Source organism: Chroicocephalus ridibundus, chromosome 2, assembly GCF_963924245.1.
Source record: "Chroicocephalus ridibundus chromosome 2, bChrRid1.1, whole genome shotgun sequence".
Lineage (NCBI taxonomy): Eukaryota > Metazoa > Chordata > Aves > Charadriiformes > Laridae > Chroicocephalus > Chroicocephalus ridibundus.
In genome coordinates, this window is record NC_086285.1 from 131,474,443 (window position 1) to 131,495,055 (window position 20,613).

General features: G+C 43.5%; 2 protein-coding genes across 4 annotated transcripts in view; both read left to right on the forward strand.

Annotated features, from left to right (window-relative positions):
- The first annotated feature begins 336 nt into the window (after positions 1-336).
- Positions 337-2,561, forward strand: RRS1 (ribosome biogenesis regulator 1 homolog). The gene has a single exon (XM_063326984.1). The coding sequence runs from the start codon at positions 402-404 to the stop codon at positions 1,482-1,484; it is 1,083 nt and encodes a 360-aa protein (XP_063183054.1). The 5' UTR covers positions 337-401; the 3' UTR covers positions 1,485-2,561.
- A 918-nt stretch (positions 2,562-3,479) lies between these two features.
- ADHFE1 (alcohol dehydrogenase iron containing 1) overlaps positions 3,480-20,613 on the forward strand; it is a 28,457-nt gene continuing 11,323 nt past the window's right edge. For 2 of the 3 annotated variants that reach the window (XM_063326981.1, XM_063326982.1), the window contains exons 1-13: positions 3,480-3,597; positions 4,025-4,062; positions 6,394-6,437; positions 6,609-6,662; positions 7,898-8,052; positions 8,202-8,398; positions 8,797-8,874; positions 10,024-10,129; positions 11,325-11,477; positions 12,621-12,719; positions 13,628-13,706; positions 13,853-13,949; positions 17,114-17,271. In XM_063326981.1, coding sequence (XP_063183051.1) covers positions 3,542-3,597; positions 4,025-4,062; positions 6,394-6,437; positions 6,609-6,662; positions 7,898-8,052; positions 8,202-8,398; positions 8,797-8,874; positions 10,024-10,129; positions 11,325-11,477; positions 12,621-12,719; positions 13,628-13,706; positions 13,853-13,949; positions 17,114-17,271 — 1,314 coding nt within the window. In that variant the 5' untranslated portion in view covers positions 3,480-3,541. Of the gene's footprint in view, positions 3,598-4,024; positions 4,063-6,393; positions 6,438-6,608; positions 6,663-7,897; positions 8,053-8,201; positions 8,399-8,796; positions 8,875-10,023; positions 10,130-11,324; positions 11,478-12,620; positions 12,720-13,627; positions 13,707-13,852; positions 13,950-17,113; positions 17,272-17,477; positions 17,497-20,613 lie in introns of those variants that run through there. The other variant, XM_063326983.1, reaches the window with a different exon arrangement.

Here is a 20,613-nt window from a genome sequence, read left to right on the forward strand (position 1 = left end):
GGCCCCACTTCGTGGCAGCGGCGGGAGAGGGGCTTGGGTCCCCCCACAGTCCCACCGAGGGGGTGGCTGAGGCTTTCATGGACACCGAGTCACGGAAGTCACGGTGGCAGGCGTCCCCTGACAGGAACCGAGCGGAATGGAGGCGCCTTGACACCCCCCGCAGCCGGGAAAAGGCCCCCGGCGCGTCTGTCGGGGGTAACGGCCTCCCCGGGGCGGGGGCAGCGGGACTACACCTCCCGGCAGCCATTGCGCCAAGCCCACTCTCCCGCGGGGCGCTGCCGTTCCGGGCGCCCAGGCGCGCTTCCGGCGCGCGGAGCCGGAAGGGCTTGTCTGCAATTCCGGGGAAGACCGGCACGTGTGGGAGCGGCGCGGCGCGGCCCGGTCCGTCCCGTCCCGCCGCCATGGCGGCCGTGAGGGTGGAGGAGGTGCTGGCGGCCGCCGAGGAGCAGGAGGCGGAGAAGCGTCGCAGCGTCACGGTGGAGAAGGAGCTGGAGCTGGAGTTCGACTTGGGCAACCTGCTGGCGCTGGACCGCAACCCGCCGGCGGCGGCGGGGCTGCGCGGGGCCGCCCCGGGGCGGGAGGCCAAGCTGCGGGCGCTGGCCCGCGACAACACGCAGCTGCTGGTGGCCCAGCTCTGGGAGCTGCCGGCCGAGCGCGCCGGCGGGGCTGGGGGGCCGCTGGTGGCCCGGTTGCCCGAGCCGGCTTTCCGCTTGCCGCGGGAGAAGCCGCCGCCGCGACCGCGGCCGCCGACCCGTTGGGAGCAGTTCGCCCGGCTGAAGGGCATCCGCCGGCGCAAGCGGACCTCGCTGGTGTGGGACGAGGAGGCCAAGGAGTGGCGGCGGCGCTGGGGCTACCGGCGGGCGGGCGGCGACCCGGCCCGCGCCTGGCTGGCGGAGGTGCCAGAGGGTGCCGACCCGGAGGAGGACCAGTTCGCCCGTCTGCGGCGGGAGAAGCGGGAGCGGGTGGCGCGCAACGAGCTCAACCGCCTGCGCAACCTGGCCCGCGCCCACCGGGCCGGCACCGCCATCCCCGCCGCGCCCCTCCACCCCACCGGCCACCAGAGCCGGGAGGAGTTAAGCCACGTCGCCCGTGTCGCCCGCGTCTCCACTGCCTCGCTCGGCCGCTTCCAGCCCCGGCTGTCCAAGGAGCCATCGGAGCCGCCGTCCCGCAATGCCGGCAAGAAGCGCCGCTTCGAGCCCCTGCTGGGCAACCTGGCGGCCGAGCGCAGCCGGCAGCTGGAGCTGCTGCGGGACATGGGCAGCAAGAAGCCAGTCCTGGACATCACCCGTGCTGTCAACAAGCAGCTGCGCCAGGAGGAAGCCGAGGCAGCCGCTGCCAAAGGCAAGAAGCAGTCGCAGCGGGGGAAGCGCGGCCGCCGGCAGCAGCGAACTGGCCGCAACAGCAAGAAGAGTGGAGCCCGGCGGCAGCAGCAGCAGCGGCCTGCAGGCAGCAGCACTGGTGGCGGCAAGAGAAAGAAGGCATGAGGGACAGAGGGACTGCCTGCAGCATGGGGTTGGGGATACCCACTGAGGCATGGGAAGGGACTGTTACTGCCAGCCTCCTGCCTGGTGCTCTATTCCCACACCTATTTGTCAATAAATATGCTCCGGTCTTTCTAAAATGTCCTGCGTTTGGCTCTTAGCTGGCAGTCAGAGAGGCACGTCTTCTCTGTCCAAGGGGTGCTGGTGATGTATCAAGGGCGTTGGGAGTCCCAGTTCCCCCCAGTTTCACAGGGACAGCCAGGTAATACTGCTTCATGGCTGGCCGTGGCTGCAGCGTTTCCAGGCAGGACTGAAGCTGAGCAAAGCTGTCCCTTGCTCTGGTAATGGACTGGGGGTGGACTGCACTGGTGAACTGTGTTTTGATCGAGTAACAGCCTGCTCAGGCACAGATACAGTCAAAGGATGTGGTGCTGCTCTCTGCTCTGGGCAAGTGGCCTGACGATGGAGCTCTTGCTACATAAATCAGCTTCTGCCACTCAGCTCTGTGGTATTCAGGCTCAGTTACAAAAGAAACACAAAAGCTTACTGTAAGGTTTATTGCAGGGCCTAAGAAATTGTACAGATTTCCTAGAGATTTCTGTTGATTTAAAAAAAAAATAAAAGCTGGTGACCAGCCATTGAATTCAACAGAAAAATGTTTGTATTGAGCAGCAGATTAAAACCTAAATTTCTCCCTGTATTAACAGGGAGTTAACAGTAATACATCATTTCATAGAAATAGTTTCACAGTGATTTTCCTTACCAAGCAGTTTGAGAGCAGATATTGGAAATGATCTCAGACTTCTGCTTATTACTCTTCTGAACTCTCTACTGCCTCCCGTACAGAACAATTTGCCATCCCAATATGTGGCTTAGCTACAGGAAGGATGCTGTTCCCTGTGTCCATTCCTGCTAAGAGGGGTAGTAAAACAAGTTCCAGGAATCTCAAGTAAATTAAGTTCTCAGACTTTCAAGCAGTAAACTTGTGAGTCATTAACTTGTGAGTTGAAGAGGGTAGGTTTAGATTTGATATCAGGAAGAAATTTTTCACTATGAGGGTGGTGAGCCACTGGAACAGGTTGCCCAGAGAAGTTGGGGGTGCCTCATCCCTGCAGGTGTCCAAGGCCAGGCTGGATGGGGCTTTGAGCAGCCTGGTCCAGTGGGTGGTGTCCCTGCCCAGGGCAGGGGGGTTGGAACTAGATGATCTTTAAGATCTGTTACAACCTAAACCGTTCTATGATTCTGTGATAATGTAATATTTCACTGCAAATGAGTTTTTGGAAAAGCTCGGTGACTCTATAGCAGTTCTGTTGTTTCACTTGTAGCAGTTCAGTAGGATGGCAGCTTGACCACGATCAAAAAGCAAAACCTCTGTCCGCATAAGGTGTCTTCTGGGGGCAGAAGGTACCTACACTTTGGAACTGGAGGGATTTGGGTGGTATTGGCGGCCTGACTATAGCGTTCAGCCTATGGGTTTTGTATAGGATGTGCCTTTTGTCTCTTAAATGTTCCTGGCTGCTGTGCTGGGCAGCCTTGCTGGCGGCAGGATTGGTCTCATGGACACAGCCCATTGCTACCAAGCCTTTGGTGTAAGCAGCTAGGCAAAGCAGGGGCAAAAAAGCACTTGGAAATGTGGAGAAAAAGTTGCTTTGAGATACAGTCCAAACCTCTGATCTTCCTGCCGTTTCCACAGGGCGCATCTTGTACCTGCTTAAACCAAAGAGCATGGCTCTCTCTCCACACGCGCACACAAGAAGTATTTTATGCCGCTGACGACTTTATTGGTGAAATTGCTCCACTAAAATCCTGGTCAGTTTGTGCATTTCCAGCAGGGATGAGGCTCTCCGGGGGTGCCGCCACTTTCCGTCTCTCCCAGGCGATGAAGGTCTCACAGTTTGGGCCGAATCGGAACAATTCTTATTTCAACCGGGCAAAATCCTCGGGTTTGGTCAACTTTGTGACTGGAGCTGGGGGTCGGGGAACGGGTGGGAGCCCCCGGGAGGAGGCGCTGCCGCCGCCTCGGCCCGGCCCGGCCTGTCCAGCCCCCCGGAGCCGGGGCGATGGCGGCCGGGCGGCAGCGGGCCGCCCGTCTCCTGCGGCAGCTGCAGCGGGCAGCGTGAGTGCGGGCCGGGGCGGCTGAGGGGAGCCGCCGCAGCGCGGGGACGGCTGAGGGGAGCCGCCGCCTCAGGCCGCTCTGTTTCCCCCCTTCATCGGCAGGTGCCCCGGCAGTGGAGCGAGGCCGGTCGGCCGCCGCCGCCGGGTTTTGAACGTGAAAAGCAGCGACCGCTCCCCGCGGGCACCCCACGGGGCGGCTACCGGCACCCACCCGTGTGCCTCCGGCGGTGGGACCCCAGCTGCCGGCCTCCAGCCCCCCGGGGTTGGCCAGGCCCCTGGCTGGGGGAGGAGGCCTCAGTGGGGTAGGGTGCAGTACACGGGAGCATACCAGGGACTTTTAGGCAAGGACAGATTTGTTTTTCTGCTTTAGTTTTTCCTTTTAACCGTGCCTTTTTTTTTTTCTTTATTTTTTTTAACTTTTTAACTAGATGTCGGTGCCCAAGCCATTGCCACACTTATTCCCAAGGTAAGAGTTAATTTGTGTCTCCACAATAATTCCGTAGGAGGCCATGGCCCTGTAGAGCCCTACGTATCGGTGTAAGGCGGGCAGAGGGTGCAGGTAACTGGTAGGAAAGAGAACAGTTTAAAGGTAAGCAGTCTGTTGTTTTGCAACTGAACAATGACAGTGGTTGTTGTTGGAGAGATGCACTGTTTCCACATAAGCCACAGCTAAAGCATCCTGTCCCTCCCTCCTGTTGCCGTGAGGCAAGTTGATCAGGAATTTGCTCTGGCTACTACCGCTGTCATCACCTGAGCCATCTCCACTTTACATCTGCTTTAGAGGGGGAAAACATGCACCTGTTACAATAGAAAAGAAACAGGAAGGTAAATGAATAAATAGGAGCTATTCACAAAGGTCTGCTTTGCCTTGGGGAATGTATAATCTCCGTAGGCTTTTTGTACAGCCAGTCCTGGGAACGCAGCTCACTTTGGCCTGGGCTGTGGGGTAAGGGCAGGTGAGCTGCGCTGAGTGACCAAGTCACCCAGGGAGGAGTTTCTGTTTGCATTCACTGTAGGGAGTCTGTGGGAATAACTGTCTGTGTGCTGGTCAGTCTCCAGATGTTCTTAATCTTCTAATACATCCCACATGTTCCAAGTTTAATACTCTAAAGGGACCTAGAAGATATGCTAGATATATTTTCTATAAAAATTAGTATTTTTGACCATAATTTCAGCAATCTGTAATTCTGAGTGGCTTGGTTTCACATGCTTAAGACACTTTTTAAAGAATTACCATTATCATTTTACATACGGAAAAGCTAATATATGTTCAGGTACTTGTTTTGCCCAAGACCATCATACAGCAAGACAATAGCGCAGCTGAGGAATAGAATCTCATTCTTGTGCCTGTCTGCTTGATGACCTACTCAGTCAATTCAAACTAAGCCGATGTTAAGTAGAAGTCTTAGTTAAGAATCCTCGCTGTAAGTTTTAGGCAGCAATTGAGTCTAAAATGTAGCAAGATGGTATCAGTTCAGTAAGTGTCTAAATAGTGGGAATTGATTTAACAGTGACTGTAACAGAAAAAAGATGTTCATTGTATTTTTTGACAGTATTTGAGGAAATAGTGCAATTTTTGAACTCAGTAGAATTCTTCCTGAAAGTTAAGTTTGGCTCAACAATATAACAGCAGGGCACCTATTATATTATCAGAAAGCAAGAGAATAAATGGCTTGGACATGTTCTTAGCCTGTCAAATTAATGTCTGAGAGTACAGCAGACTCAAACTCCAGGAGAGGTCAAACATGTACAGCCTGGCAAGAGATGGCAATGAAAGGGCTGATAGCAGCTGGCCTGGGCTTGAATAGAAAGCACATAAAGGATTTTAATACATCTATCTGTTACTGTTTTGGGTCAGTGCTTCAGTGCACCCCAGAGTGTCTGTAAGTCTCATTATCATGGCTTCACTCATTGGATCTGAATCCAAATCGCATATTTTCAATTAATACAGCAGACAGAAGGCATGACTTCAGCAGGAAGAGCAGAATGCCTCATCTGATCTTTTTCTTGGAGAAGAATAGGTTGTTTCAGTTGATGCAGTTTGCTTCACTGTGGCAAAATCAAGATATGCAAGAAATAGAGAATTTTGTGGAAATCCATGCAAGAATGACATGGCAGAGAGAGGATGTGACTGAAATACTGTCCTTATAAATATCTTCTCTCTCCTACTAAATAAAGCTGATAGTGACACACTGATTCTTATTAAAACTCTGTTTATTATTAGCAATGCGTACAGTTTCTTGATTTTCAAGCAAGCAATTCAGTTTCACCTGCAAGCTTAGGACTAAGCAGAAGTAAAAAGAAGTGTAAACACCTGTCAGTATTCTATCATATATCCGGGTGCATATGGAGGATTTCTTATTATTTGGCTAAGTTGTTCTGAAGGTTATCATGTAGGCCCTACACATTTGTAACCCTTCTCGACCTGTATGTAGCAGCCTGTGTCCTCTGCAGATGCTCAGATCTACTTACTGTGTACTGTTCTGGTCTTTGCAGACTAAAAACAAATTCTTATGCAGACTCCCTGGTAACTTACTCAGTTTTTATAGGAAGGAATTAATTCTTGAAAGAAGGAGAAAACACTATTGTTTTGCTGAATTATATGAATCAAATTAAGTACTTTGATCATTTAATCTCTCAAACAACAAGGCATGAAATGGGTAACTGTTACCCTGATGAGCCAAGATGACCTGTGCAAATGTTTTAGTGATTTTAAAAGAAAAGGAATCTGTTCCCTGAGATACAGAATTAAGTCACTTTTTTGTTCCCTAACTTTACTATTTCATTTCCATTGCAGTCCCTGAACGGCCTACCCTGGGAAATACAGACTATGCATTTGAGGTAGATTTAATAATAAAATGTATTTGATTTAACAGTAATATTTTGTATACTTCCAAATATGGAATTTAGCAAATATTTCCATTAGTAAATTTTTATATTACATTTTGACTACTTGGGACTAGATACCAATTCTCTATTTTTCTGGAAAAAATATGTTCTTTTTTTTTGTAGATGGCCATTTCAAACATCCGATATGGAGAGGGAGTTACTAAAGAGGTTGGCATGGTAAGCTTCCATAGTATAAGTCCATCACTGGTAAAAAGTTATTTTTTTAAAGGGCTGCCAGTGCTATCAATCCCTTTTATGAGGGAAAGCTTATATATGATGTGTCTGAATTTCCACTGCTTTACAGTGTGTGTAGTTACATGTACTAGTGTAAAAAGGTTGGAAAATACTGTTGGGTAGAGAACAGAAGCATGTTACATCAATGTTGCTGTGGTATAAGTGAGTACATGAAGTGCAGCTTAATGGATAATTAGATGGTTGATTATTTGCCAGGATTATGCAATAACATTTTTCTCTGACATGAAATTTAAGTCAAAAAGTTTTGAATCCTGGTGAGTCACCAGGATTTTCTCAAGATCACTTTCATCTCTTCTAGTGCTCATTAAAATGAATCAGAGACTTTCCATTAAATTAGGTGGGCATTCATTCAGCTCTGAGTTTGCACTGTGAAAGTGTAGAGGTTTTGTTTCAGCAGCGTGAGGTGATTCACCTGATTATATTGTTCCTGTTTGCCTTTATGGTTGGGTTTTTTCATTTATCATTTTTTCCTCTTTTCTTGGCATTTATGGCATTAACAGTTCTCTTCTTTATTTGCAAATTTGTAAAGTAAATTAGTAGTCAGATAGTACATGAATTTAGACAGCACTACTGTCTTTAAACAGCATTAGAATTTTTTAGACCTGCATGTATTTTATAGCTGTTGCGACAATTAATTTAGCAAAGGTTAGGATGTAGGATTATTTTTCTTCTTTTTGCCACCTTATTTTGATTTTTCATTAATAAATTAATATTCAATATTAAATTTTCAATTTTTTAATGGTGTGCTTTGGTAGGCAATTAGGGGAGACCTAACCTGTGGAAAAAGCCTTTTTATGTCACAGGAATTGTGTAGGAAAAAAATATTTTAAAAAAAATTTTACATTTTACTGAGTCTTAAGTGGTTCCACATGCTTTTCATTTGTTCAACATCTTTAGCATTAGTTTTCTTCTACCATAAGACTTCAGCAGTCTAAGTTTGGCAGCTTTATACTTTGTGCTGTTTTCTGCATCCTGATTGTATGTGGTTAATCCTCTTTAGCTGATACTGTTTCCAAAACTTCACAATAACCATTTTTAGGTTGTGGTTTTTATTATTATTGTTATTAGATGGCTCATTTGATTTGGGTTAGTATTTAAATACTTTGGTGTATGATTTTATACCAGTTGTTTCCTTTTTAATTTCATTGTTATTGTAGGACCTGCAGAATCTTGGTGCTAGAAGAGTTTGTTTGATGACAGATAAAAACCTCTCCCAACTCCCTCCTGTAAATGCAGTGTTGAATTCGTTGGCAAAATACAGTATAAACTTTCAGTTGTATGATAATGTCCGGGTGGAACCAACAGACCAAAGGTACTACTTCTGACAGTGCACTTCTCATAGTGCCTAGGCTCTTACAGTATGCCATACAGCTGTCCTTGTGACCTGTACGCTGATTTTAATAGTTTCTCTGTGTGCTCTTTTTCTCCTGACTAATTAGAAAGCTATTCTTGTTTTTCAAGTTTCATGGACGCCATTAACTTTGCTAAAAAGGGAGAGTTTGATGCCTACGTTGCTGTTGGAGGTGGGTCTGTAATAGACACCTGTAAAGCTGCCAACCTGTACGCATCCAGCCCAACATCAGACTTCTTGGATTACGTCAATGCTCCTATTGGGAAAGGGAAGCCTGTCACTGTGCCCCTCAAGCCACTCATCGCAGGTAGAGCAGGAGCGGGGGGTGTGGAGAGTGAGGGCTAGGAGAAGGGGAGTCATTCTACACTCTGTATGATATTTCTACTGAAATCAGTTTCCTACAACTGTTTCACCTTCCTGTGGGCTTAATTCTCCTCAAGTTGTATTCAGCAGCAATTTTGCTATTCAGTGGAAGTAAAATCACAGTTTTTGTCATTAGTTTGTCTTGTTTATCTGAGTTTGACTAGTTTTACTGAGAAAAGAGACCAAAGTTTCTCTTTGACCCACTGGCTTTGGATCAGGGATACCTCTGAGATTTCCTGGATCCTGTATTTTTGGTAGTGTTACTATTGTGATTTTATTTATTTATTTTGCACCTTCATGTATTACTTATTATTTGTTGTTATCCCCATTCTTCCTTTTAAGTTCCTACGACGTCTGGAACTGGAAGTGAAACCACTGGTGTTGCCATTTTTGACTTCAAAGAACTAAAAGTAAAAACTGGTGAGATTTTTGTGTGTGTGTATGTCTGCTGTTCAAGACAATTGCTTTTCCAATGTCTTCATTATTTCCCTGCCTTGAAAAAAAGGGATACTGCATGTCATTTCAGGTGTCATTTTGTTTGATTCAACTGCCACAGGCAAATTTGAAGAGCTTAAAGGTTTCCTCTTTGAATTAGATTTATAGTATATTGACATAATGAAATACCTATGTAATACAGTGGATTATAGTTTGAAGGCAAAACAGGAAACTAAAATCTTTCAAGTTCTTAAATGGCAGAAAATGTTAATTGCAAAGGAAATTTCTACTTACATTCAGGGTCAAACAACTGTTCCTTATTTCCTCTGTATTTTGCTTTCTGCTTTTAAGATTTCTGTTTCTTTGTTGTGTAATTGCAACCAAATGTTCCTTTTCCTGACTTTTGAAACCTCAGGCCTGAGATGCTGTGCGAGTGAGGGGCACTGTCTTCCTTTGGCCTTTTTCATCTCTGGCAAATAAAGATTAAGGCTAAAATGTCATCTTAAGCTTCATAGCTGTTTAGAGGTTTTAGTTCTAAATGTGTGGATTTTATATGTTGCTCAGTCTACGGTGCTTTGGACCCAAATGGGTGTAGTAGGGAGCTCTGACCATAGCTCAGAGTTTTCTAGTCTGTATGTCATCAGTCAGTCTGTGTGTGTGTGTCTGTATGTCTGTCTCTCTTAAAGCTACATCTGTGCCCCTTTAACCAAAATATGAAGGCATGGTTATTACAGATGCTGAAAACAGCAATTAACAATTGATTGTAGATGCAAACCAGTCTTGCCCTCTGATTGTTCCCAGAAGATAAAAATTTAAGAATAATGTTGCAGATACTATTCAGCACAGACATTTTGAAAGTATAGGCTGCTCAGGGAGGCTTATAGATGGAGAACATTGTCTGGAATAATTCTCTTCAGGCAACAATGTCAAATCATATAACTCTTACAGGGACCTCATCATCAGTAAGACTTAGATTCATAGCTACTTCTTACTATCCCTTCTCTCTCTTTGCTTTTATCTTCATAGTTTCGAATCGTTTACCCTCATTATTGTTATGTTTTGAACCTTAAGCTTGTCTTGTCCTATTCTGTTGCAAAAAAATTTTAACTCATTTTCCTCGCTTACATATTGCAGGTATTGCTTCAAGAGCCATTAAGCCAACGTTAGGCATCATTGATCCTTTACACACACTGTCTATGCCTGAGCGAATAGTGGCCAACAGTGGCTTTGATGTGCTTTGGTGAGTTTTCTGTATAGGCTGCTACTTGAATTTATTACAATTTCATATTTTTACTGTGATGATTGTAGAGAAAATATATTTTAGGAGCAGAAAAGGATGGTATTTTTTCTCCCTTTCCTGTTCTTGTTAAGGTGGTCTCAATTATACTTTCCTCTTACTTAATTTCACTACCTCCTTCAGAATGTATGGAAACAAAACACTCATTTGCAGAAATTTTAATGTTTTTGCAGTGCACTGGAGAAACCATTTGCTTCCAGGATGTTAGGGAAGAGAGTCCAGGTGTCCCATTTTAAGAGATCAAGTAGATGATTAATCACAATTACCACAGTGTTTAGCATGTCTCACAGATATGGCAGGGAATAGAGAACAAGAATTGTCTAATGAATTGCTGTCAGGTTTTAGCCCAGTTGTCACCATCTCTTCAGAACTTCTTTCATAATGTACTTTTCACTTGGCACAAAATTTTCTACGTCTTAAACCTACAGCTCTTAACTGCACAAAATACATAGAAGTTTCTATTCAGAGGGCCAGAGCTTACTTTGCTTCTGGGTGCTGTGTATATTAAACTAATAGATGTATAATGAAACTGTGTGATTTCTCAAGCTTGGTGAAGTATTCCAAACTACAGTGTCTGTAATGGAATTGAGGCATTTGTTCATAAATGAAAATGGTTTTGTACATCTAAATGTAGCAATGTAGGCATTGCCCCTTCTTTATGTAGTCAGATTCACAAGTATCTGGGAGATGAGACTGTTGGCAGTTCCAGTTAGTTTAAATATTATACTCCTAATTTTTTAAAGGTCAATACTTTTAACAGAAAGGTGGCTTACGGTGCTTTCAGTGCTAAAGCCACTTACAGTTCCTGGCCTACAGAAAGGAAACACACCCACTGCAGATGCACAGTGCTCTTCAATGAAAAGCATTACACCCCAAGAGCCACCCTAACTTGAGCATGGTGTGAGCTGATAGACCGTGACTGTGTTTTTATTGCCTTCTGTCTGTCTGTGTGTTGGAGAACGAAGAGCTCTGGAGGTGCCCGCCCAGCATCCTCCCAGTTGTGTATGAGATTGTATTTCTCTTTTTGGCAACTGTTAAACACCAGAAGTAAATAAGAAGAACCTGCACTCGGAGGGCAGCAGGGGAGTAAAATGGAGCTCTCCCACTTAAATAATTGATTTTTTAATCTTTCTTTTAGCCATGCTCTAGAATCGTACACTGCTCTTCCTTACAACATGCGCAGTCCCTGCCCTTCAAATCCAATCAACCGACCAGCTTACCAAGGCAGCAATCCCATCAGTGATGTCTGGGCTCTTCATGCTCTGCGCATTGTGGCTAAATATTTGAAAAGGTAATATGTTTAACAGCCACCCCCTTTGCAGTACGATCAGTCTTCAGTGCTCAAAAAGGGATGCTTAGAAGAAATTGAATTTTAGGCTAAAATAAAGCAAACTACTACATTAAACCTTCGTTTTCTATCCTGGATTTCTCTTAAATAAAGCAAAAAGTTTTTCAAATAAAATTGAAAGTAAAATTAGGGTTATGAGGTTGTTTTGAGGAAGTAGTTTTTTAATGCCTTTGTAAATCTATTTTATAAGTCCTCAGTTAATATGGGAGCAGCATTCATGTATTCTTTTTCAAGAATTCTCTTTCTATGACAGTATAAGGGGAATATGTAACAAACTGAAGGAAATACTGCTGGTGTAGTATCTGTGACCTTCAGTTTAAATTAAGATACTTAATACATCCATCAAGAAGGTAACATGCACTTATGAATGTGCAAAATTATGCATTTACTGAAAACTAGTTCATGCTTAGGTTCATACTTAGAAGACTTTCAATTTAGATTAAGTTTTGACTTAACTGGGGGTTGGTTTTGATCCCTACCAATAAAGTTTTAGCCTGTATACAGCTTTTGTATGCCATGTGCACATCTATTGAAGATCAGTGTGGGATTTTTTGTAAAAGACTTTTTACAGTACCTAGTTAGTCAAAGTAGTTGTTTATTGTTCCTGTGGAATCTATTCATGAGACCTTTTCTCTGTGTTGTCAAACTACACAAGAAATCTGATGCATAGGAAGGCAAGGAACCCTGTCCTCTTCCCGCACAGGTGGTGGGGTCCAGACCATCACCTACTGAGATGGTGAGAAAGCTGGAGCGATCTTGGAGCTGTATGTAGGATTGCCAAAGCTCCTAAGTAGAATTGTTTAAACCAGCACTGAGTTGAATATGTCTAAATTCACTCTATTTACTCAGGTTTTGGAAAAGTGAAAAGGAACTTGCCCTTCACTGAAGCAGTTTGATTTACTTCCTGATCCATAAGAATTGTTCTCTGACTGAAGTATGACTTGCTCCTATTTCCAGCATTTTTATCTCAGCTTATCTTAGAGATTTTTATATATCTGTCCATAAGGAAGCCCTCTCTCCCTTCTCTATCCTGAATTACCAATCTGTTTGTGAATTCATTGGTGCCATTGTCTCCATGGTGCACAGAGCCATCAGAAACCCTGAAGACCGTGAAGCAAGAGCCAACATGCACCTAGCAAGTGCTTTTGCTGGTATTGGCTTTGGCAATGCTGGTGTTCATCTCTGGTAAGTACAGAAAAATGTTAACCCTGTCCAATGTCAGCTTCCAGCTAGTGTTTGTTTCAGATTATCAAAGACATTGCTGCCTTTGTTGCTGAATATATTGTAGCCCGGCCTGTGATACAGGGGGAACTGTGTGTTGTGAGAAATCAGTGCATTCTTGGCATTTATGTGTGTGAGGATTGTGTATTCTGGCTTGTGATACTCAAATCCAATCCTGTGAAAATTACAAAACATGAACTTCTTTACCTTCCTTGGTAGTAAAAACCGTAGTTAGAAAAAGACCCCACCATCAATGGCATTTGAAATGTTTAATTTCATGCCAGCTATTCTGCGGTGAGACAGCAATGAGGTAATCTTTTGCCATTCCTGAACTGATGCAATTGTCTGTAAGTTCATCTGTGGAGTAGGCATTCAGCAGGCTGACTAAATAATATGGCAAGACAATTTTCCTATGGTTGAAAATCTCAGAGAAGCAAAGCCTAAGCCTGAACTACATGGAGAAGTTACTAGCAATCATTCTCTTCAGAGACCTTCCTTTCATTCCTTTTGTTTGAGCAAATCTACTTTTTATTTATACTTGAAAATGAATGTTTATTTTTCTCAGGTAGAAAGATTATGCTATTTTATATTACTTTAGTAGTTCAATATCTTTCAGTCCAGTCAGTGGAGTAACGTAACTTCACACTTGTAAAGTAAGGAGGTACTGTTTTTTAGAGCTAGATCTCTAAAGTGCGCAGTGGTGAGGGTTGTCTGTACCTAATATCCATACCATACCTGTACCTAAATACCTTTTGAGTATCTGTACCTAAGAGACGTGCATACAGAAGACTGACCGCACGAGGGACTGAACATAAATTTTCCAAATACCAGGGGAGCTGCTCTAACCACTTTCTCTCTGCTCTCTGTTCCAGCCATGGAATGTCTTACCCTATTTCTGGTTTGGTGAAAACTTATAAACCAAAGGATTATAATGTGGATCACTCTTTAGTGGTAAAACTTGATTTATATTTGTTTTCGTATGATACATTTCAATTCTCTGTTATCTCACATTAATGAGCATTAAAGCACATTAATGTTGAAGGTACATGTCCTATTGATGTGATTTTATTCTTTTTTCTTTTTTTTTTTTTCCCCAGCCACACGGCCTTTCTGTGGTGCTGACATCCCCAGCAGTGTTTGCTTTCACGGCACAGATACATCCTGAGCGGCACTTGGAAGCTGCAGAGATTCTAGGTAGGAATCTCTATGGATAGAACTTACTCATAGAAATTGAATCCTTCCCAAAATGTCTTTTTGGGAGAGGAAAAAAAAAAAAAAGTGTGCAAGCAATTGTGGTTGGTTGTTGCAGGGGCTTAAATTTATAAAAACAAGATTCTGGAGTCTGGCTGAGTTACGCTTAATGCAAACTTAGGTAGACTAATGCTAAATTTTGATATTGGGTGATGTAGTTAGAGAAGCAAGCTGGAGAAAGCTGCTTCTTGCCTAGAAAACTGGACAGCTGAAATTAACCGTAGATCTGTTACAAAGCAGGAGAGAGTAGCTGTGATTGGCATCTCTCTTGGTGCTTTATCGAGAGTAGTTACTTTAGAGCAGGTACCGTAAAGGAAACCAGTATTCAGGTGCGTCTGTTAGCTAAAAGGAAGTGTTATGCCTAACAGTTATCTTGCTGTGGCAATGAATTAGAACAGAATGATGTTCCGAATCACTCCTGCTCTTTTTCTGTGGCACACAACTGTGGGTTTCAGTCTTTCTAATGTAGGCCTCAGCTTGTTTGTAGGTGTTGGATTTTCTCAGTGGCCGATGTCAAGGAAAAGCAGGGAGTAGCTATTCTGTGGACACATCTGTGATGGCTCAGAAGTGGGTCGATGTGGCCTTTTCTGCGTCTTAGCAGAATAGAAGTAAATGCTGTAAGCTGAAAGCTCGTTTAAAGATTATCTTTTCATACAGTGCTTTGTTATCTGTGCAGCCCATCACCGAAAGGTGTCCTAGAGAAAGGATACCTCTTCATTGCACCCCCAGCATGACTGTGTGTAACAAACTAGCTTTCAGTGGTGTGATCTTGAAGCTCTTAGCACTGTAGCTGTGACAGCATGGCTCTGCGGCGAGCTAATTTATTTATATCTAAGGTCAGGTTTTTTGTCTGCACTAGACTGTGTTGTAGCTAAACTGCTGCTAATACCCATGCTCACTAATGACCAATCACAGTCACATGCACAGCAGTGTAGAGAGAAAGTGGTTAGGGCAACTCTTCCGGTATTTGGAAAATTTGTGCTCAGTCCCTTGTATGGTCAGCCTTCTGTATGCGAGTCACAGCAATCTAGTCACATGTGTGACTTCCTTGTCTAAGCAATCTGAAAGCTTTGTGGGTTTCAAGGAAGAGTGGGACTTTTATATAGACAATGAAAATATCACCGCATTTTAAAGAGAATGTAAAACAACTTGGTCAGAAAAAATACATTGGGGGAAAATTCCATTTATTTTATAAATGTTGCCTATGAGGTTTGTTCAGCCTTCCTCTGAAGTATGCAGTCCTGCCTGTGGTCAAAACCAGAACACAAACCTGGTTGGAATCATATACTAAGCTACAAAATGTCTGTGTTCTCACAGCAATAACATACAGCTCAAAGTAGACTAAGAAAATATTTCTGTAAAACTGTCCAGCACAGTGTATCAGAGAATTTGTCTGTGGCTCCTTGATTTTAAAACAAGCGGTTAAAAAGCAGTTCCTTTAGGTTTTGTGGTATCAACTGCTGCCATAAATTCTGTCTGTAAAAGCCCTGTTAATTTTCTCAATAGAATTTTAAACTATGTTATTGTCTGCCTTGCTGTAAAGGGGCTCTGCCAAAAACATGTCACGTGGAATTGAATTTGTTAATTCCCACCTGGGGTGTTTACTTCTGAGTCCAGTCCAGAGTCCAACTGACTACAGTAGCTGATTCAAATCTGTCATGTTGCCAAATGCAATGACTAAGAAGGTATTTTATGACATGGCACAGATTACTAAATAGTTATGTTGTATGTACAGCTGTGAATTTGGGTACAGCCAGAAAAAGCTTAATACCTCCCTGGGTGGATTCTTAAACAGTTGAAATAGGTGTGCGTGTGGCCAGGAATTTTCTAAGTGCAATAAAAGACTGATGTATCCTTTTGGTTGAGCAAAAAGTACTAGAACTATAGCAATATTTTAAAACTGCCCTTATACATTTACTGTCCTTTTTTTCCCTCCTCCCTTTCTCTTTTGCTTTACAATCTGAAGATATTGGATTTATGTCCCAGTTACTCCTCCGCAGCAAAACCCAGGAAACTGCATGGCATAATCCCAATAGCATAAGACTTCGTACAAGACTCTGTCATACCTTATTGTCAATTTCTCCCAGACATTCTCTACCACAGTACTGCCAGTCTTACTACCCGAATATCTGAGCTCTTCAAATCAGCTTGCTGGTCTCCTATTCATTTAATGCCCTTTGAATGTAACACTGAACTGCATGAGGATCACAGAAAATATTTTTCCCGTAGCTAGGTTGTGCTCTTACTCATCTCTCAGGATGGCGCTTTGACCTAACATAGTTCTGGTGTAACATCATTGAGGTTACACAGAGAACAAATTTAGCTCAGCTTACTTTGAAAAGAAATCGTATGGAGGAACCTGTATCTTCTATCTGGGCATGGTTTTATCATTACTTGTAAATAAGTCTTGACCATTCATTGAAGGAGGGGAAGCAAGCTATTCCATAAGAAATATTGGTAGCCTTTGATTTTATACTGGTGCTTTCATTACTGTTCAGTAGATGTTTCAAAGATACTATTTCCTCGTCTTCGGTTCTGTCTTATCCTACACAAGTCAGCACATATTCAAATAGCGTTAAGTTTAGGATTTACTTAACCTCTTGAACACTGCCCTGCCATCTCCTGTCTTTCTCAGTTTACATGCTCTAGTCCTCCTTGAATGTATAATTGAACAGAATAGTCAGTGGTCTCCATGTCCTCTAGATGTCAGCAAACTCAAGGCCTTAAAAGAAAGTTAGCATTTGGCACACCGTCCATAAAAATAAATACCATTGACGTTCATGTGTTAGCTTCTTTCCTCCCAGCAGTTAGTCACACCAAAAAGTGCTTCTCCCTGTAAGCACGGAGGGAAAGGAAGTTAACCTCATGTGGCAGTTAGTCTTTCTGGCAGCAGTTACCTGCTTCTCCTGATCTTGTTTTATTTCACCTTTTACAAACTATTTCCACTGTAAAATGAAGACTTTTTTCGCTTCATGTTGCTTTTAGGGCAGTGACTGTTATGTATGGATATGTATTCAGCTGATATTACGATTAAATTAAGTCCAGAACAGGCTTCCTCCTCTCTCTCTCTCTCCACCCTACAGTCAAGGCATTATGTCTTATTTTAGGAGCTGACATCCGCACTGCCAGAATCAAAGATGCGGGGTTTATTTTGGCAGACACGCTCCGGAAATTCCTGTTTGATCTGAATGTTGATGATGGCTTAGCTGCAATCGGTTATTCTAAAGCAGACATCCCTGCATTAGTCAAAGGCACTCTGCCTCAGGTAAGAGAGAAAGCAAAACAGTTTTTCTTGTCAAATAAAAAGAACAGATTTTTGAAAAAACAGAAGTGTTTCTTTTCAAGCAAATGTTATTTTTAGTCCTACATGAAACAATTAAAAATCCTACAATGAAAACAATTAAAATGGAGAATATTATGGATAGTCAACCTTATTTTGTTTCTCTGCACAGTTTAGGTTTTTCTTTTCAGTGAGATGGAGTGCATGCTGCATCCTGTTCTTTGCATGGATTCAGGAGGAATGGCTATGGTTTTGGTTTGTTGTTTTTTTTTAAAGGTCACACTTTTAAAAAAGAGGATGTTTTTCATAGGCCTTTGATCTTTGTAGAAGATACTGCTTTTTCATAACGATCTCTGTTAATTATGTATGCAGGATGGGTGATAGATAAAGCCTTAATACCAAGTGCTATCTGGTAAGAATGACCGAGCTCACTTTGCATTAAACTTTTCCATATTGAGAAGTTGCACTTTTCTTCCCAGATGGCTTTTTTGTTCCACTGACCCCCATCAGAATTTGAAATAAGGTCCCCTGGGATAATGTAGATTAAACTTGTAATACCCTTTATTGTTTCAGTGCTCACAAAGACACTGCAAAGAGCAACGCACCACTCCAAAAGCAAAATCCAATGTCTTGCTTGTAAAAAGACAGTTTGATTCATATCCTATGGACTGTTCTGTCTACTTAGGATTCATTTCCACCAAGTAGCAAGGGAAATAAACATTACAGAGACAATGAAAATTTTGTAGGCTGAAAGGTTATTCACTTTTTACAGCAGCACCTCTTACCATGTCTAGTTCTCATTCATAAATCTCAGAGCAACTTACAACAGAAGGTAAATATAAATATTCCTATCTTATGCCTGAGAAAATGACACAAAGGTGCAACTATTTAGGATCACACACAACAGAGCAGTGTCAAAACCAGGAAGAAAGCTAAGGTCTCTGAGCACCCATCAAATATGCACGTAAATTGTTATGGGGCATTTTGGAGGTTTGTTTTGATAAATATGTTCCTTTGAAACAATTGGGTTTGGGTCATCACAAGCACAACATCTCATTGAAGGCATGTTTTGCCTAGGTGGGGGGAGGGAGAAGGTTCTCCACCAAAAGATGTTGAAGTGGTTTTTTTGTTTGTTTGTTAGCTTAGCTCAAATTGACTTTTAATTCATTTACTGTCGTCTCACAGCATTGATGATTAATTGTACTGTGTAAAATGAGATGACTTAATAGTTTCTCAAACCTCATTTTTGTATATGAGAAGTAGCATGATGAAAATGTATTAGTGTTCCTTAACAGTCCATTATTACCCACAGAGGTAGTCCATACAGTTTAGTCTTTGGTATATTTTTTTCCTTTTCATCTTGCAGTAGGTTTTCTTTGGAATACAGCACTGACCCATTCGCATCGGCAAGGCAGTGTGGTGCAGTGGCGATAGCACTAATAAGTGTGTGGGGTGTATTCCACACTCTGAAAAGGCAAGGCTGCAGGAAAACAAAACTAATCTACTCTAACTGCCAGGATTTGGAGTGTGAACTCTGTTGGGACAAACATTTATGCTTTAAGTTAAAACAGAATTTTGTTTTTCTTTCTAAGTGGGTCTGTTGAAATTGATCCTATGTACAGAGAGCAGTGAGTCTAGCAAAGAAGATGCTGTTCCAAGATCTAAGGTGGCCAGCCCTGTGATGGTGTTTGAGAGGAGGTGAGGAGGACTGAAAAGGAGAGATGGCAGAAGGGCTCTTCTGTAGCCTGCGCTCCCACCCCTTGCAGACATCCCAGAGGCAGCTACAATGGGGCTGAACCATGGATGAGCCCGGAGCTGCTCATTTTTGGCACTAGACCAGAACGCACTGAGTCAGACTGAGGGAGCCGAGGCACCAGCAAGTGCCAGCAGTCTTGTGCAGAGGGAGGACTGCTGCCCCTGTGTCAAGGCATACAGGAGGAGCATCCGTTTGCAGCCTTCTGTCGATACAGCTCATAAATGTTGCAGTCTGTCAGGGTGATCGTCTCCTGTCACCTTGTGTGACTTTACAGATAACTCTGTCTGTCTCAGTGCACAGGGCTGCAAAATCGTAATTTGGCCTAGAGTGTCCTAATATAAGCCTGATGAATTTACTGAGTACTTGAGCACTGAGCTGTTACATTTTGCATATTGTGAGTCTGAAAAAAACCAACAAACTTTTGCTCTAGTGCTGTTTGAGTTTTCCATTCGGTTTCACAACTGTGTAGAAGAATCTTAGCCTTTTCTTTGGCTGGGTCTGTGTGCATAGCAGCACTGGCCAGGGATGGGGAAAAAGGTATCATTTGATTGCTACTGCTGCACCAGCAAAGCTTCTCATGTAGGTAAATTTATGCACACAAAGCTTCACTTTTCAGACTCATTGTGATTATGAGCTGTGAATGTCTCACAGCTGACTTCCTCAGCATGCTAGACGAATATTTGTCATGTTAAGTTCACAGTGCGGTGGCCTCTCTTGCTGTGTAACCACATCCAGCCTGTCCGCAAATCGCAGCCCCGTGGGTTGAGAGGGAAGTGGAGCGGTTGCAGCATTGCAAACGGCGGCATTGAGCTGCAGCAGCAGTGTGTGCTCCGCTCCGGAGTGCGTCTGAGCTGAGCCTCCTCCCGAGGCGGGGGGCTGGAGGAGCCCCTTCCCCAGCATCCCGCTCGGTACGTGAGGCAAGCTCCATAGCAAATGACCCACTGTCTCATATGAGAAAAATGGAGGGAAAAATTTAGAACTTTTACTGGGACAGCCTCTTCCACAAGGGAGATCTTGAAACAGGTGGTAGCAGAAGAAACTCCGTCTTACCAAAATACACTGTATTCATCTAAAGATAACACGTTCCTGGTGTAGGCCTGGCCTCTGTCTTTGCAGATGTTTATTACTCTCCCCAGTCTTTCAGTAAAGGTTAAAATCATTGAATGTTGAAAGCATAAAAGTACTAATCATAACCGGTACAAATACATTAATGTTAGGCCCTTTCAGCTGAGTGTTTCTGCAATAACTGAATACCTACATTAATACCGCTTCTCATCCTCAGTATCACAGGGCTTTTTGGAATTGCCGTCCCTGCCTGTGTGGTTATTTTGTCAAGCAGACCAGTGAAGCATATCGCTGAGCTTCATTTCAGCACCCGAAAATTCTGTTGAATCACCATCCAAATGAAGACCAACCACAACTGTTTTATATTCTGATTCCAAGGTGTCAGGCTATTTATTAAGCAGTTTCACTACCGACCCTCGCTGGGTCTCTCTTTTGGAGTCTGAATTGCAAGCACCGTTTGCTCTCCCCATCTACGGCAGTTCCTGGGCTTTGAGAGATGTTATATT

Excerpts from the sequence above, each read along its gene's own strand:
- RRS1 (XM_063326984.1), top strand. The coding sequence starts at position 402 with ATGGCGGCCGTGAGGGTGGAGGAGGTGCTGGCGGCCGCCGAGGAGCAG.